Source organism: Rutilus rutilus (assembly GCF_951802725.1).
Source record: "Rutilus rutilus genome assembly, chromosome: 6".
NCBI lineage: Eukaryota > Metazoa > Chordata > Actinopteri > Cypriniformes > Leuciscidae > Rutilus > Rutilus rutilus.
Genome location: NC_140214.1, coordinates 30,964,764 through 30,981,150, shown reverse-complemented (window position 1 = coordinate 30,981,150; position 16,387 = coordinate 30,964,764). Strand labels below are relative to the sequence as shown.

The 16,387-nt window shown below is 38.7% G+C and overlaps 1 protein-coding gene across 1 annotated transcript in view; it reads left to right on the top strand.

Annotated features, from left to right (window-relative positions):
- Window positions 1-10,532: 10,532 nt before the first annotated feature.
- Window positions 10,533-16,387, top strand: part of st6galnac5a (ST6 (alpha-N-acetyl-neuraminyl-2,3-beta-galactosyl-1,3)-N-acetylgalactosaminide alpha-2,6-sialyltransferase 5a) — a 40,993-nt gene continuing 35,138 nt past the window's right edge. The window contains exons 1-2 of the mRNA XM_084410243.1: window positions 10,533-10,683; window positions 11,320-11,511. Coding sequence (XP_084266369.1) covers window positions 10,669-10,683; window positions 11,320-11,511 — 207 coding nt within the window. The 5' untranslated portion in view covers window positions 10,533-10,668. The remainder of the gene's footprint in view (window positions 10,684-11,319; window positions 11,512-16,387) is intronic.

The window sequence follows — 16,387 nt, the reverse complement described above, 5'->3', positions numbered from 1 at the left end:
GCTGTATATATGTAAATTAACTTAAGTTAATAACTTTTTTTACAACAGAAATGAACCATCACTGAACGTACTTAAGCTGGACAATGACACAATTTTCTTCTAGATCTGATACAGCCGAAACAAACTTTGTTGCGTTATTTTCCTGTTATCACTTTAAAAAGCTGCTTTGAAACAATCTGTATTGTAAAAAGTGCTATATAAATAAAGGTGACTTGACTATTACTACTAGTCTGTTCAATGGAGGCGAGAAACACTGCTTTTCAAATTTCGCTTTTAGACAAGTTATGACTGAGACTTTCGGATAAAATTCACAATATTTGCAATGAGCATAAAACTCACACAGAGCATATCTTTGTTTTTTGTGCTGTCTGCCATTTATCTCAGCTGGACAAGCATCCCACTGCATTGCATGTGTCGCTAAGCCTTGTTGTTTCAAAACTTCTCAAAGGGACATGAAAAAAAAAAAAAAAAAAAGTGTTATATATAACCATGATCTTGATGACATACCAAATCAGTCGATCCGCCTCTCCCTAGCGCTCTCTCTCTCTCTCTCTCTCAATGTGGCTGTCATAGCAACATCCACACGTGCCTTTTGGCAGCAAATGTAATGAGGTGAGCTCACACAGTGTGTGCACGGTGTGTGGTTTGGCAGACTCATTCGGCATAGTGATTCTCACAGAAATGAACATCAGCGAGGATCTAAAGCGAACTGTCTTGCACACACCTCTTCATTCTAGCATCAGACAGTGTCGGAGGACCAATCTGACCTTCCTCTTTTAAATAAGCTCTGAGAACACAGAAGATTGCCTTTTTGCAGAGGCTTTTTTTTTCAATCTAAATTGGTGTACAGAACACTGACTGAAGTTGAAGTTCAGCTGAAGCAGTTAACTGCTTAAGGGAAAAAAAGATGTTCTATCAGTAGAACTCTGGAATATAGGTAGTCTCTCAGAGCCAGACTTTTGGCTGGCGGCATAAAGTCTGATCCACTTAAGCTGGTCAAGAACTTTCCAATAAGACAGGAACAGATCAGGGTTGGAAATGGTGGGGTGCGCACGTCCTGGGAGTTAATGTCAAGTGAGCTTTGAGTGGTAACAGTTTGTCAAATAATAAATTGGTAACACTTTAGAATACTGTATCTTACTTACTGCATAACTTATAAGTAATTATTGAAGAACTAATAGGTAATTATTCATTAACTACTTCTTCACTACTGTTAACTACTAAGGAAGATGTGTTAACTAATCAGTATGTAATATATTTTTATGATTGTGTTAAGTAACAGTTAGTTAATCAATAAATAATGAATTCTGTCATAACTCTTGAAGAACTACTACTAATTATCTACTAATTAAGGTTCAAGAAAAATAACTAAGAAGTAACTACTAATGAACAGTCATACAAAACTAACCTCAGATTAGTTTTTATATTTTATATACAGTACTGTGTGTGTCTGTTTTCCTCAGCATAGAATGCCATTGAGTAAATTCATGTTTGAGGCAATGACTGAGGGAAACTGAAAATATAGGGAACTTATTTGTAATTCATAAATAATTATCAAATAATTCTGCAGGAATTACTTAGAACCTGGAACAGTATTCTAAAGTGAGAATATAGGGAACTCATTAGTAATTAATAAATAATTATCAAATAATTATCCAGGAATTAGGCTACTTATAACCTGAAACAGTATTCTAAAGTGAACATATAAGGAAATTAATTAGTAATTAACAAATAATTATTAGATAATTCTTCAGGAATTACTTGGAACCTGGAACAGTATTCTAAAGTGAGAATATAGGGAACTCATTAGTAATTAATACAGAATTATCAAATAATTATCCAGGAATTAGGCTACTTATAACCTGAAACAGTATTCTAAAGTGAACATATAAGGAAATTAATTGGTAATTAACAAATAATTATTAGATAATTCTTCAGGAATTACTTGGAACCTGGAACAGTATTCTAAAGTGTGAATATAGGGAACTCATTAGTAATTAATACAGAATTACCACATACTTCTGACTCAAATCAAACTTACTGTAAAAAACACATTATTAACGGTATTATCTAAACCTTTGTAAAATAGATAAGTTATCATACATTATGATACATTTTGCTAATTAAATAAAAAGTTTGCTTATTTGCAGATCAATATATAGCCTAGTAAATGTCTGCACTTATCTTTCTTATTAGTGCTGAAGAATGACTAAAACTGGCTAGAAAATAAAATAAAAAACATTGATCAGTGCTTTTTACTTTTCAAGTAATTACCTTTGTACATTCACTAAGGTAATTTTGAAAATGAATAGGCCAATAGTTTATCATTTTACTGGAGTAATATTTTATTGGGTTATCGGTACTTTTACTCAAGTACTTGATTTGTGTACTTCATCCACCACTCCACCGCTAAAATAAAACGGTTTATTGTCACTGTGTATGACTGTTCATTAGTAGTTACTTCTTAGTTATTTTTCTTGCACATTAATTAATAGATAATTAATAATAGTTCTTCAAGAGTAATGACATAATTCATTAGTTATTGATTAACTAACTGAAACTTAACACAATCATACAATTCTATTACATACTAATTAGTTAACACATCTTCCTTAGTAGTTAACAGTAGTGACTTAAGTGTTAATAAATAATTATCTATTAGTTCCTCAATAATTCCTTATTAGTTATGCAGTAAGTAAGATACAGTATTCTAAAGTGTTACCAATAAATTGAATACTTTGAATACATGGTTGAATGTATTTATGAAACTACCTCTCTTTTTCTATAGTCTCCACCAACAGTTACTGACTGTCATTGGGTTAAACCCATTAAACTCATTAAAAATAGAAGAAGAAAAAACAAGCTACATTTATGCTTGTTATAACACAAAAGGAGGCAACACAGGTAAGTGGCGAAACACAGTATCTTTATTTGCAGGATCCGGAAGCGATAGCAAGAGAGATTAAATGGTGAAGACTGCAGTCAGATAGTTTGTGGATGACTTATAATGGGTACCTTGGTATGTTGCAGAAGCTGATGACAGAACGAATCTCAGCTGACAGGTAGAGGCTGATGACAGAAGACAGGTGACAGACGACAGGTACGGAACGATGGCGGTAGCAGGGAAGTAGATCGGGAAGTAGATCAGGTAGGGAGTCAGGTAAGTGTTCATAGAACAGACGTGAGTGAGTGAGTGACGAAGTGGGGATGGTGACTGCTGATATAGTGCTTGGGATGAGTGGATGCAGGTGCAGTGAATCAGTGCTTTGGTGATTGTGATCGAATGGGTGGAGCTGGGTCATATGGTGTGACTGATCCTGTGACAATCCTGTTCGACTTCAGACAGTGCTGTGCAGACCGATCGGCGGCTGACTTGAAGCAGTGCATGCCGGTTAGAAATGTTGTCTGACTTGAGACAGCGCTGATGCAACGTGACTGTGAGGTATGCCATCAAAGTACCACGAAAGCGATTCGAGAGCAGCCGGAGAATTAAGCCAGCGCAGCTTCTCAAGAGCGGCTGCACAAGCTCTGATGACGACACAGCTGTTTCACAATTAGCTGATTAGTTTAATGTGTGGTTTATACTGTAATAATGTGACAAATTGCTATGAGACAGACTGGGAGAACTATTTATAAGATCATTTATTTGATTTATGTGAAAATTGGGGTTAGGGTGGAATGAACGTCCACCCTAACCCCAATTTTCACATAAATCAAATAAATGATCTTATAAATAGTTCTCCCAGTCTGTCTCCCAGTAAGCCCCAGGCTTACTTTTTTCTTTGTACATTTCAGTACAAATCACATCGTAAAAATTCAGATGAAATCACCACCTTGTAAAATAGTGACATTTTCCTATGACACTCCAAATGAAAAGCATGTTACAGTACACTCAAAATAGTTGTGCAACTTCAAAATCAAAGTCAGTGAGAGATTCATTCAGCATCAAGATGTCATCCTCACTCACATGAAAGTGTTGGGGTTAAGGTTAAACGCCAAGAAGAGTGTGCTTTCTCTAGCACAGAGGACCACTTTTTTAAGTGTGGTATGGGATTCGGTTTCGAAAGCAAGCACGTCTTTCAGAGACACTACTGGGTTTGATTAGAGCGTCCAATGTGATTCCATTTGTCCTGTTGTACATTAGACCCCTACAGTGGTGGCTCAGCACCAGGGGGCTCTCTCTGAGGGGCAAACCATTTTGCATGATCAAGGTCACGTGGCGCTGCATACGTGCCTTGGTTATGTAGAAGAAACCCTGGTTCCGATCCCAAGATCCCGTGCAGGGAGCTCCTTGTCGTCGCAAGATGCTAACGACGGATGCTTTCCTCACGGGTTGGGGAGCCATTATAGAAGGTCACTCAACTCAAGGTCTATGTCTCATGGCACATCAACCAGCTGGAGATGATGGCTGTCTGTCTTGCTTACAAGAATTTCCTCCCAGATCTCAGGGGCCACCATGTGTTTGGTCAAACAACACATTGGTGGTCGTCTACATAAATCACCAGGGGGGGTTGCACTCATGTCCACTGGCACATCAAATCCTCCTGTGGTCCCAGGGAAAGCTGCTTTCACTCAGGGCAACTTACATCCTTGGGTGCCAAAATCAGGGAGCAGACATCCTGTCGAGGCAGAAGCTGAGGCCTGGAGAATGGAGGCTCCACCACATCGAGAGATACCCACAGATATGGGGGGTGTTCGGCAAGGCAGAAGTGGATCTGTTTGCGTCTCAAGAGACGTCTCACTGTCCACTCTGGTTCTCCCGTGGCCGAGGCTTCATCTGTACACATTTCCTCCCAATCGCTCTGCTCCCATAAGTTATGGAAAGAGTTTGCCGGGACAAGGTCCATCTCAAGTAGAGACCTTCTGTCCCAGGCAGGGGGCTCAATACTTCACCTACGCCCAGAACTGTGGAAGCCGTGGGCTTGGCCTCTGAGGGGGCCCATCTCATAGATTACGGTCTCTCAACTGAGGTTGTTGAGACCATTCTTCACTCCAGAGTTCCTTCCACAAGGTGATTGTATGCCTTTAAGTGGAGAGTGTTCACTTCCTGGTGCAATGGTCGTCAGCTGGACCCAGTTAACTGTCCTGTTAGTGCAGTGCTGGAGTTCCTGCAAGAGTGATTCACTGCAGGGTTATCCCCATCCACCTTAAAGGTTTATGTTGCGGCCATAGCTGCTTACCACATTCCTTTGGGTGGAATGTCCTTAGGGAGAAACCCATTGGTAACACGTTTCCTCCGTGGCACAGTGAGGCTGAGGCCTGCGGTACGCACTAGGGTGCTGGCTTGGGATTTGGCCATGGTTCTCCAAGGCCTGTCTTTGTCTCCCTTCGAGCCTATTAAGGAAGGTTCCAGTCAAGTTTCTGACTTTGTTCATCTTAGCTATCTATTGACAGAAAACTCAATGAAGTTGGAAAATACCCTGAATTATAAGATGGAACAGGTGAGAACAAATTAATTAATAGCCATAGCAACAAATGAAGAGCAGGACAATGGAACAAAGGAAAACAGGTAACCAAAAGAAAATACAAACTAAAGTTCATGAAATTGAAACCAAACAGGCAGACTGTGACATGCACCTTTAGAGAAAATATATTTTTTTTAAAGGCGCTGTATGTCGTTTTTTGACTGTTCAAATGACCTAATAAAAATGACTGACTAATATACTGTTATATTATCTGTGCTTATATAATAAAGATTTTAATAGCTTGCTCTTTAAATATTTTGAAATACCTGTCCGCGATCGCTCTCCATGGTTCTGACCAAAGAAGAGCGCTTTGGAATCTCCATTACTCACCACATGGCTGTGCTTTAGCGCATCCCTCTATAAGGTCTATAGACTGTAAAAGTGGTCAGGAATCTAATATTTCCCCAAAACATAGTTTAGTTTTGCTCGTATAACATGAGGCGGAATATTTCACAATTCTGTTTAATTGTTTTAAGTTTTCAACAATACAGATCAACAACACTGCCTGACAGTTTCAATCAATACTCGGGCACAGAACTTTTTCATTGACAACGTCATCTGTCCATTCATTTCTTTCGATTTCATTAACAACAGACTGAGCTTGGCTTATTATACAGAGAAGATGCATTAAAATGTAGCCTATAGGCTACTACGAGATAACTAATACAATAGGCTACCGCCAATTCACGGTCATCCACGAAGATTAACAGCCCTTTAACGCAAATCTGATCAAGCATCACAATATCAACAAAGTTTGCTGCATTGCAAAGAAAAAAGCCATTAACTTATCAGGCTAAAAAATAACAACTGGGTAGGCTAAATGATACTCATATTTTTGCGCCAACAGGCAGGCTTAAAAGATTGCCAAACGTGAAAATAGATAGGCATGGGAAGAAGAGAGAGCATGAGAAGAATATTCATTCATTGCAAATCAAATTGTTTAACAGAGCAGTAGGAAGAGGCATGCTAGGGCATACCTATCTTTCCGAAAGTACAGGAGTAGTCAGCGGGGTTTGCTCTTGAAAATGTCAATGATTTAATGATTTCATCGAAGTCGAGAGTTAAGCTCTCTCTCAAATGTCAACAGACAGAGGGACATAAGGCGAGAAGTAAGCATGGTGCTCCTATTTGGTGTTTTAATCCGGTTGACACTGGAAAAGACGCGTTCAACTGTACAGGATGTCATTGGCAGTGTTATCAGAGCTTTTAAGAAAGCATGGATATTCGGGAAAACGTCCTCATTGCATATGTCCATCACTTCAACAAGACTTTTGAGATGTTCTCCTCTTTTTTTCTTCCTCTCTATGATTTGCACAAACAATGCGGGCTCCGACTCTGATATGATTATGTGGAAGCGCTTCCCTGCATCATTGAGAGAATTCGCTATAGTGGCCAAGGTGGTGTCATTTGTATCAAGGCTAAGGGACATCAGGATTGCTGCAGATGCCATGAGGCCATAGGTGTCATTGTGGAATTGTACTGAGTGTTCAGTTCATTAAGCTGACAGTCTATTAGCGCACTGTCACTCCTCACCCTTGTCGATTTCCCCAATGTGCATGTGACAGTACTTCCAAGTGTACCCTCGCTCCAATTCCAATGACCTCTGATCGGGCCGTATCTCTCTTTGCGTGTTAAGGAAACGGGCATGACGTTCGCTGCCGCACATGAAGGTGTGCAAGGTGTTGAGAAAGTCGGAAAAAGTTGAGGCATCCAGCGATGTCCGGGCCACAGCTGACAGGACGAGGTTTAACCTATGAGAGTGACAGTGCACGCAGACGGCGTTTTGAAAGGTGCCTTTAAGGATGGCTTGGACACCCCCCTTATGCCCAACCATTACCAATGCACCATCAAACCCAAAACCAACGCAAAGGCTAGGGTCTAGTTCACAAGGTGCGACAACTTCCAATATTGTCTGTGCTATCGCATAAGCAGTCATGTTGTCTGTGGCTACGAGGCCAACAGCGCGTTCTCGCACAGTCCCCATGTGTACACACCGTAAGCAAACGGCCACCAGCTGCTTTTTAGATACATCCTTACACTCGTCTGCTAAAATAGCATAGAAAGATTCCTCATGCAGTTCACGTTTAATCCGTCGCAACAGGAGAGTGCACGCAGCATCCAACAGGTCATTCTGAATTTCGTGACTGAGCATCTTTGCATTGCTAGGGATCGCAGTCGCTCTGAGTTGCTTTGTCATGCCTGCAGACAAGTCTATAAAATTCCAGAGAATTACCTGCGTTTTTGACCTCATCATTCTCCCGGTTGCCACACAGGGGTACTTCTTGTTTGGCACAAGTGATAAGAACATTCAGAATGACTTTGATGTGCTCCCGATTCCTCTCCATGATTTAATCCTGTCTGCCATCTGTGTTGTTGAGTTGATGGATGAGAGAGCCACGCTCAGACATTGACAGCCTGTAATTGTTACATTTATCCAGTGCAAATGTGTGCGATTTGCTATTTTGGTGCTTTAAACAAGCGTGATTGAGGTGCTTCCAGTCCCGATATCCAGTCTGGCTAAACTTCTTCTCCCTGCCCTGCTCACCAAAGTGCCTGCACATCTTACAGAAGACTGCATCCTTCCTAATGCTGTATTCGAGGAAATTATATCTGCTATACCAGTTTGTGGAGAAACTCCTTGCTTTGTCACCTATCACTGTGACCGGATACTTTAGCACTGGTTGAGTGATATAATGAATGTTATCTTTGGCAAGAAATGCCACAAGCAAACATCAGAGTGAGCGTGGGAGTTATCACCAAAATTAAACAAAAAGTAATAAAATACAAATCATCATTACAAAGAATTGCATCATCACACAATTGGTGAGTCATTTCAGAGGAATATGGTGACAACTGACCATAAAGCCAACCAAATGGCATGACAGCGCTCAGACTGAAGCACATTAGCGACAGACACTTCTGCATATGTTGAAATTAAATAAATCATATCATTACACTGGCAAGGCAGCCAATGAAATGTATGTAGCAGACCGCATTAAACTTACGATTTGGGAAAAATGTAAAGTCCCCCTGTGTTGAAAATCAAGTTTCTATTTCTATGTGGTGTTTTTAATGTGCTTTAAGCAAACCATGTGCAAAATCATAAATCAACACCATTGCTGAGTATTTTCTCCTTAAAACTGCAGTGAACCAAAAACGCGGTTTGAAATCGCTGGTGTTTCTGACGTCACAAACTACCTTGAAACCAATCAGGTCAACATGCGGGCGGGCTTTACCATTAACAGCGAACTAGCAGGGGAGTCTCGAGAAATGCCAGGTTATCCCGGTATATTCTTCTGTTGATATGAAAAATCTCTGGTAGATTTAGCAATATAGCAGGTGTATGATGAATATTACGATGTTATGATGAACTATATGCCTTTCTCCACTGATGCTCTGAGTTGTTCAAAGGTTTCTGATTATTATTAGAAGGCAGCTGTCTGACTCTGAGATGGCGAACGAGAACAGGGTTTGTGTAACATTAGCAACACATATTAGCTGTTTGATAACATAGCTTTTACATTCAAGCTCTTTTAAGGCATGAAGACATTTTTTTTTTTCAGAGGAAAAAAACGTTTGGTGATAAAAGATGAATTTAAAGGGATCACATTATTGACTACAGGGGGACTTTAACTATAATGCAGATTTAATGTGCATGGTTGCTAAGTTAGTAAATTTACAGACTGACCAGTAATTCTGTCCAGTCACGCAACCTTTTAGATTTTAATCACTTGCCCAAACAGCAAACAATTCCAGCAGTAAAGCTTTAGCTTCTTGATTGAAGCTGTCATCTAGGGGTATTGCTTATAATTGCTGAGGTTAAAATGCTTTAAAAAGCATTGTTTTCTGCACATAATTAAGCTCTGGTGTAGGTCTTCCTTTACTGATTTAACAGCGTTTTTTCCCCAACCGAGTTCCTCACAGCAGGCGGAGCCCCACCCAATAAAAGGGACTATATGATTGGTCAATTTTCCTGTCTTTTTAAATTTGTCTCTTATGGTGCGTCTCAATTCGCCTACTTATACTACACCCTAAAAGTATGTACTCTTTTTGTTAAGAAAAAGTAGATACTTTTGAGAGTGTAGCAAAAGAGTATTAAGCTTTGATCACGTCATACATTGCTTCTTTAACGGTTGCTCTCCGTCGCACCCTGTCACAGTAAACTGGCCTGTCAATCATCTTGTCACATTTAAAATCCTCCACATTTCATTTCATTTCATTTCCTATACCGAATGCGGAGACTCTCCTCACATTCATGCATAATGATGCATTTAAAAGTTAATGGCCAAACGGATCTTCATAAAGTCCACATTGCAGATGAAATACTGTTTAGGATGGATAGTATGGGCATTGGGATGCAGGGTCCTTGACTTGCTATGGCTTTGGCCCTCTGTAATTTCACAGCTATATATACCACCAATCACAGAGCTGAAAGCGTTAGGTGGAAAAATCCTAATATGGACTTTACATCTACCGATCTACACAACACAACACAAACTGAATCGGCATATGTAGGGTTTATTTCCCTTTAAAAAGATTTAGATGTTTATTGTCAAATTATAAATTCATAAAATAACTTTAGAACTGATGTTTTTTTCATTTAAAAGGGGCCCTGGCGGTTCCTCTCTGATATAGTGCAGCCTGTCACGGCGATACCTTGTATGACTATTTGTATCTGACTGATGCAACGGACTCTTAAAATTGTGTTGCAGCCAGCCAATCACATCAGGACTGGCAATTTCATTACCACTTTTCTCTGCAATATGCATCAGGCAGTGAGTGTGACAAATACTATGGATTGAGTTTAAATTGTATTCAACCTGGAATATTAGCCTACCTGTAGTTGTAGGCACATATTGAAAGAAAGCACTAGGCACAGTTTAAATTTCAGTCTCTTACAAGAGATATTTAATGTATTTCCACGTCGCAGCAAAGACTCCAAATGTGCAATTTGTCCTAAACGTTAAATTAGAGTTCACACTCAAACTCCATGATCTTTAGGACCGTGCGGTATCACACGGGCTGTGCTCGCCGAGCTCAAGAATGGGTTCAGTCCGCGCGCACAGCACACACACTGACATCTCCCAGCGCGAGCGGAGCGCGGCGATTTAATGACGACATAATCTGATAAAGTAGCAACAATCGGGGGAAAAAAGTGGATCTTCATGCGCACATTCCCAGGAATATTCCAGCTGGCTTCAGGATGAAGACACCGATGGTAAATGTATTGAAAACAGTTTGAATGTCTCGCATCTCTCCTGTGCAGCATTGTTGCTGAAGTACTGCGGCTCTCTGTTGCTTTCACATGCTGAATGAAAGAAGATTAAAGACAATAAAACAACCTTAATCCCCATTTCTAAATCATGAGGAGTCGGAAATTACATGTATGGAGACGGGAAATTTAGCTTTGTGGAAAGAACGTGGCTTTTGTGAATTTTATTTTTTAAATATTTTAAAAACATTTCCCATGAGAATATTATGTCTTTCTATGCATTGCAAAATTATGCAAACAGGTTTTTTTTAATTTTTTTTATTAGTATGGCACTATTAAATAATAACATTCTTTGAAATAATGGAGCTTTTTTTTTTTTTTGCTATGACAAGATTTTGACACAATTTTACTTTGTTTAATGTTGCTGTTGCAAAACCATTATTGCATGATCCGGTGCATTAGTTTTAGGCATCAGCATTTAGTTAGAACCTGCAAGTTCTTATAATCTCAATCTGATTAATATTTGAGCATGGGAAATGTGATTTGTATCCTATAATTGACTGCGCCGAGGGCATGGGTTGGTGATGATTTATGACCTTGCGCTCTGTGGTGGATTTGAACTTTTGCCCTCATGTTTTCCAGCGTCATGGAGTTGCCGTTTTTCTCGCGATCACCATGTGCACCAGTCTGTTGTTCGTGTACAGCGTCAGCTACAATAATAATACTACAGCATCCAGCGCGTCTAAGGGCGCGTCAGGTGAGAAAGTGGAGCCCACCAGAGCGCCGCGCGCGCCTCCAGCACTGCAGGGGTACAGCAGCATCATTGAGCACAAGGTAAACGGTTGTTCTTTATCTATTCAGGTGAAGTTGTCTGTAACCAATAAAAAAAAAAAAAGGTAGCAAGTTTATAACTGATCCAAGGTAGTTGTTAGCTTGTTTAAGAAACCAGCGTAAATGTGTGTGTGTGTGTGTGTGTGTGTGTGTGTATTAGTGCTGTCAATCGATTAAAAAAACAAAAACAAATTAATCACACTTTTTTTTTTATTAATTGCGATTAATAAAATCTAACATTAAAGTTAATATATTTTTATATTGTAATATTTTTACATTTGATCTCCAGATTAAACAACATATAGACAATAGCCTATATTTAAAATATTTGTTTAATGGCATCTTTGTATGAATGAAGCAGGGCAGTATCACTGATGCCAATACTGTTACTGATGTCTCTATGAAATAGATTATTTTTTTCTCAATTAATTCTCATTAATTTTAGGCATTCAGCACTACCGTATAATTGAAAGCCATAATTCTTAACATTTATTAGGCTTTAAATAATATAACAACTTTTAATTTATGTGAACCTAAAACAATCTTCACATAAACCCATCATAATGAATCTCACATTTACCTGTGCCCTTCAATATATCAGGGCTAATTTTTTTTTCCGATTGGCCCAGTCAGACCACTTCAGATTGTTACTTGCCCTGTCAAAATGCACAAAAAGTTATTGGTTTCATTGTTTTCCACCCTTGTAACCTTGTAAACAGGTTATCGATATTTTTGACAAAACTACAGTGCACTTAGTTTATTATTTCAGATGCCTTTTAAAAAAGACTACAATTGAAAAACACTTATATTATATTTAAAATTCAACCCGCCAAAGTGGCTAGTAGGAGTGACATGCCACTGCTGAAATCCACCCGCATTTATCAGGTTGGTTGGTGTTTATGTCAAACGATATATACCGTATATACCGTATATACGGTTAAATATAAATTTACCTACAATAAAATACTGTATCATAATTTCACAATGCAGGCTTCTGTAGGTGGTTGTACAACAAACGTTATCTGTGAGATAGCAACAGTGAAGTCCATTATGTTTGAGCCATTATGTTGATGAGTGTACCTGCTGGCTGGCTTTCATTTTCTTTCAGCCCGTAATAGTGTTACAATTGGTTCCACTGTTACATGGAGAAAACAGTTTAAGCATTATGATTGACCTTTAAGCCTGATCATAACTTGCAGTCTGCACTGTATGTACTGTAGCAATGTCGTGCTTAACTGTCCGATTATAATGGGGGAGAGAGTTTGCAATGCTATTGCGTTGATCTGATTGATATTGTTATATCTGGGGAACTTTTAATATATACTTTTAATATTAACACTCAGCGTAGAAAAGTCAAGAATAATGACATCTTTTTAGATAAACTAATTATATTTCAAGAGATTACTGAAATGCAGACACAGCAAATCACTGTGCGAGATCACAGTCTTTTCCCGCTCATGTTTACTGTGGAATCAGTTGCATTGAAATTGTAATAAATTGAAAAAAAATGACTGGTAAAGTGCACCAAATAGTAACCAGGAATTGACTATAAATTCACATGATTGTGGTATTGGGACATGTTATCACCAAATGTTTCCCGCTGCTATAAAGGTGAAAATGTTCAATTGCTTTTAGAGAAATTGACTTTCAAAATAATCCTACTCTAACAATAAAAAAAAAGGTAATGCATCATCTCTTTGGTCTGATTGGTGTTTTCATGGCTCAACACCATTTCTTAAGCTTGGGATTTATTAGAACTTTAGATAGTGGAAACTAGCTTTATCTAGGCCATGCAACAGACTAGACAAGTGCCTCAATGCATTTTTGAACAATGATCTTCAGAAGGTCTTGTGGTTAAAAATTGAACTGTGGCATTTAAAATGTCTACAGACAGACATATTTCTCCTATAGCTTTGAGCCAGTTCAGTCAACGCTGAGCCATTCTGAGCGATTTAACGCTCATTCAGTAGCTGACACTGCTAATCAATAAACCAGATTATTAGTGTGGAGAATCATAACACCAGTGCTGGTGTTCTCTAATCTCATCTTTGGTCGACTGGAGCAGGTTTGGTCAAAAAAGGTATTTCCGTTTCACTTCCGTCACTGAATACATTTCTCTTGTTCAAATCGTCTTGTGATTCTACAGAGGAGGGCTGAGGGGAAGAATCAGATCGCAGGCACTAACCCTTCCTCCATCAGCCATTAATCACTATTTACCCCTGGCTCAGGCAGACGGGCGGCTCGATACTCACCTGCCTTTAGCAATATCAGCCTCAACTCAAGCGAAATCCCTCAATGCCCTCTTCTATCTCTTATTGATAAACCCAGGCATTTTTTTTTTTCTGATGAAATTTGACACCTCTCTTCTGATGCCTCTGTTGATGACTGCCATGTTGTTCACACGAGGGCTGATAGAAAATGAAGTGCTGCACTTTAAGTCACGGAAGAGCTGTTGACAAAGCCAAATGAGCCTGTGATCGATTGGCGAGTTTCTTTGACGGCTCTATGTGAGTTGGTCTTCCAGTGCTCAGTTTTTATTTTTGCGAATCTCCGATTCAGTTCACATTTATTTGAATTGCGCTTTTCACAATACACATCATTTCAAAGCAGCTTTACAGAAAATGCAGAAGCCCACAATACAATTTAGAGTGATCTGTTATCAGAGGTAAGTTATTTCAGAAAATCACAGTTAGCGAAAAAGGTATTAATTTAAACAGTGTAATCATTTAATGCAGAAACAATGAGCTCATTGAAGTAATGAATACTTGTTTGTTATCAAATGATTATGACATTTAGACAAATGTAGCATTGGTGCATGTTGATTCAGTGTTTGCGTCGTCTGAAGTCTTTGCAGGAGTCTGATGGCTTGAGTTGACATTTGCTGAATGATTTCATTTATTAATGATATTAGTTGTAATATATTAATTCAAACTCATTATTTAAAACTGATGTTGTTTAAACTATTTAGGCCAGAAACTTGAGTACACGAGTTGCATGCGAAACACCCTGAACTTTGACCTTGATAATGCATTAAACATGTTGCTATTTCTGGACTGTTGCGATCAGCATTGTTGCTGTCTTTATGGTGGAATAACTCCTGGAGCACACAAGTGCAGACAGACAGATATCCCTCCATCCATCCATCCATCCATCCAACCAACCAACCATCCATCCATCCATCCATCCATCCATCCATCCATCCATCCATCCATCCATCCATCCATCCATCCATCCAACCAACCATCCATCCATCCATCCATCCATCCATCCATCCATCCATCCATCCAAACATCCATCCATCCATCCATCCAACCATCCAACCATCCATCCATCCGAAAAATCAAAACATTGACAAAATGGCCTTTAAAGTTGTCCATTTATGTTCGCGATTGTGCTGCATTCACTCACAAAAATAAATGTTTTATATATTTACGGTAGGAAATTTACAAAATATCTTCATGGAACATGATCTTTACTTGATATCCTAATGATTTTTGGCATAAAAGAAAAATCTATAATTTTGACCCATACAATGTATTGTTGGCTATTGCCTCAAATATACCCGTGCGACTTATGACTGTTTTTTTTTATTTTACTTTTTTATTATTACAGGGTTTATTAATATTAATAAACATTTCTGCCAATATGCCAGAGTTAGCCAGAAGGCTATTTTTCATCTGCAGTCCCCGGACAGATGTTAAAAGTCACCCTAGTAAAATTACATATAAAAATAAAAAAGTAAGACATTTAGTAAGAAATCCTATTATGTTAAAAAATACAGTCGAAATACAGCAAACCAACAATCAAACAAACATCTAAAAAAAAAAAAAAAAAAAAAAAAAATTGTGATCCCGGGTCACATATGAATAGATACATCTATCCATCCATCTTTATCTATCTTTGATATTTGAATGTTAGTGTAGAAGACAAAATTCACAAAATGTATTTTAGATTGTAGACTGTAATTGTTGTCTATAGATAGATAGATAGATAGATAGATTTTTTGTGTTTGTATATGCAGTATCATGTGTTGTTTAATGAATGATGTTGGAACTTTTGTTTCCGACTGTATGACTCGAGTTCAATACATCAGAATTCAGCGCATTGCTTTTCAAGTATTATTTAAGGGCCTCCGCCTTAGTGGATGTCTGTGAGGTCTGTTTCTTTCAGCTGAATCTGAATTTGGGTTTCTGCATCAGATCAGTGGATGTCAGTGTGAAAGCAAAGCATGATTGCAACATTTGTGATTTTGTTCAGGCCAGTAAGGTCAAAGATGAGAGCAAAGCGCATGAATCTGCTTAAAAGCAGTTGGTGGTATAACTGACGGCTGAGTGCACATGCATTTGTGCTGCTTTAAGACTTTAAAGATTAAACCCCTGCACATTTTTAAAGTAGATGCCAAGTGCTGCTTATTGTTTTGTTTGCCACCGGATTATGTGGGTGGATTAGAAAGTCCACCGTTACATCAGTGATGTCTGGTATATAGAAAGAATGCATATTATACTGCCCCAAATTCAAGACCTGCCAGTTCAAAGGAAACAATTCTCAAGAGCATGTTAGAGAATGTACAGCCTGCTAATGTGATTTGAAGATAGTGGAAGGGCTCAGTTTGAATCAACCCCACACGGACGCAAATAGAATTATGAAATGCTATTCAAAATGCTTTTAAACCCAGCTGAATTCTTTGAAAAGCCAAGAGACGCATGCCAGCTCATACTCTTTCACAGAACTTAAAGAGACAGTTCACCCAAATAAAAACAAGAAAACGACTCACCCTCATTTCATTTCAAACTCATTTCATTTTCTTTTTTTCTGCGTAATGCAAAAGGAGAAATTTGACTCAATGTTCAAACTCTTTTTCATACGATAAAGTTAATAC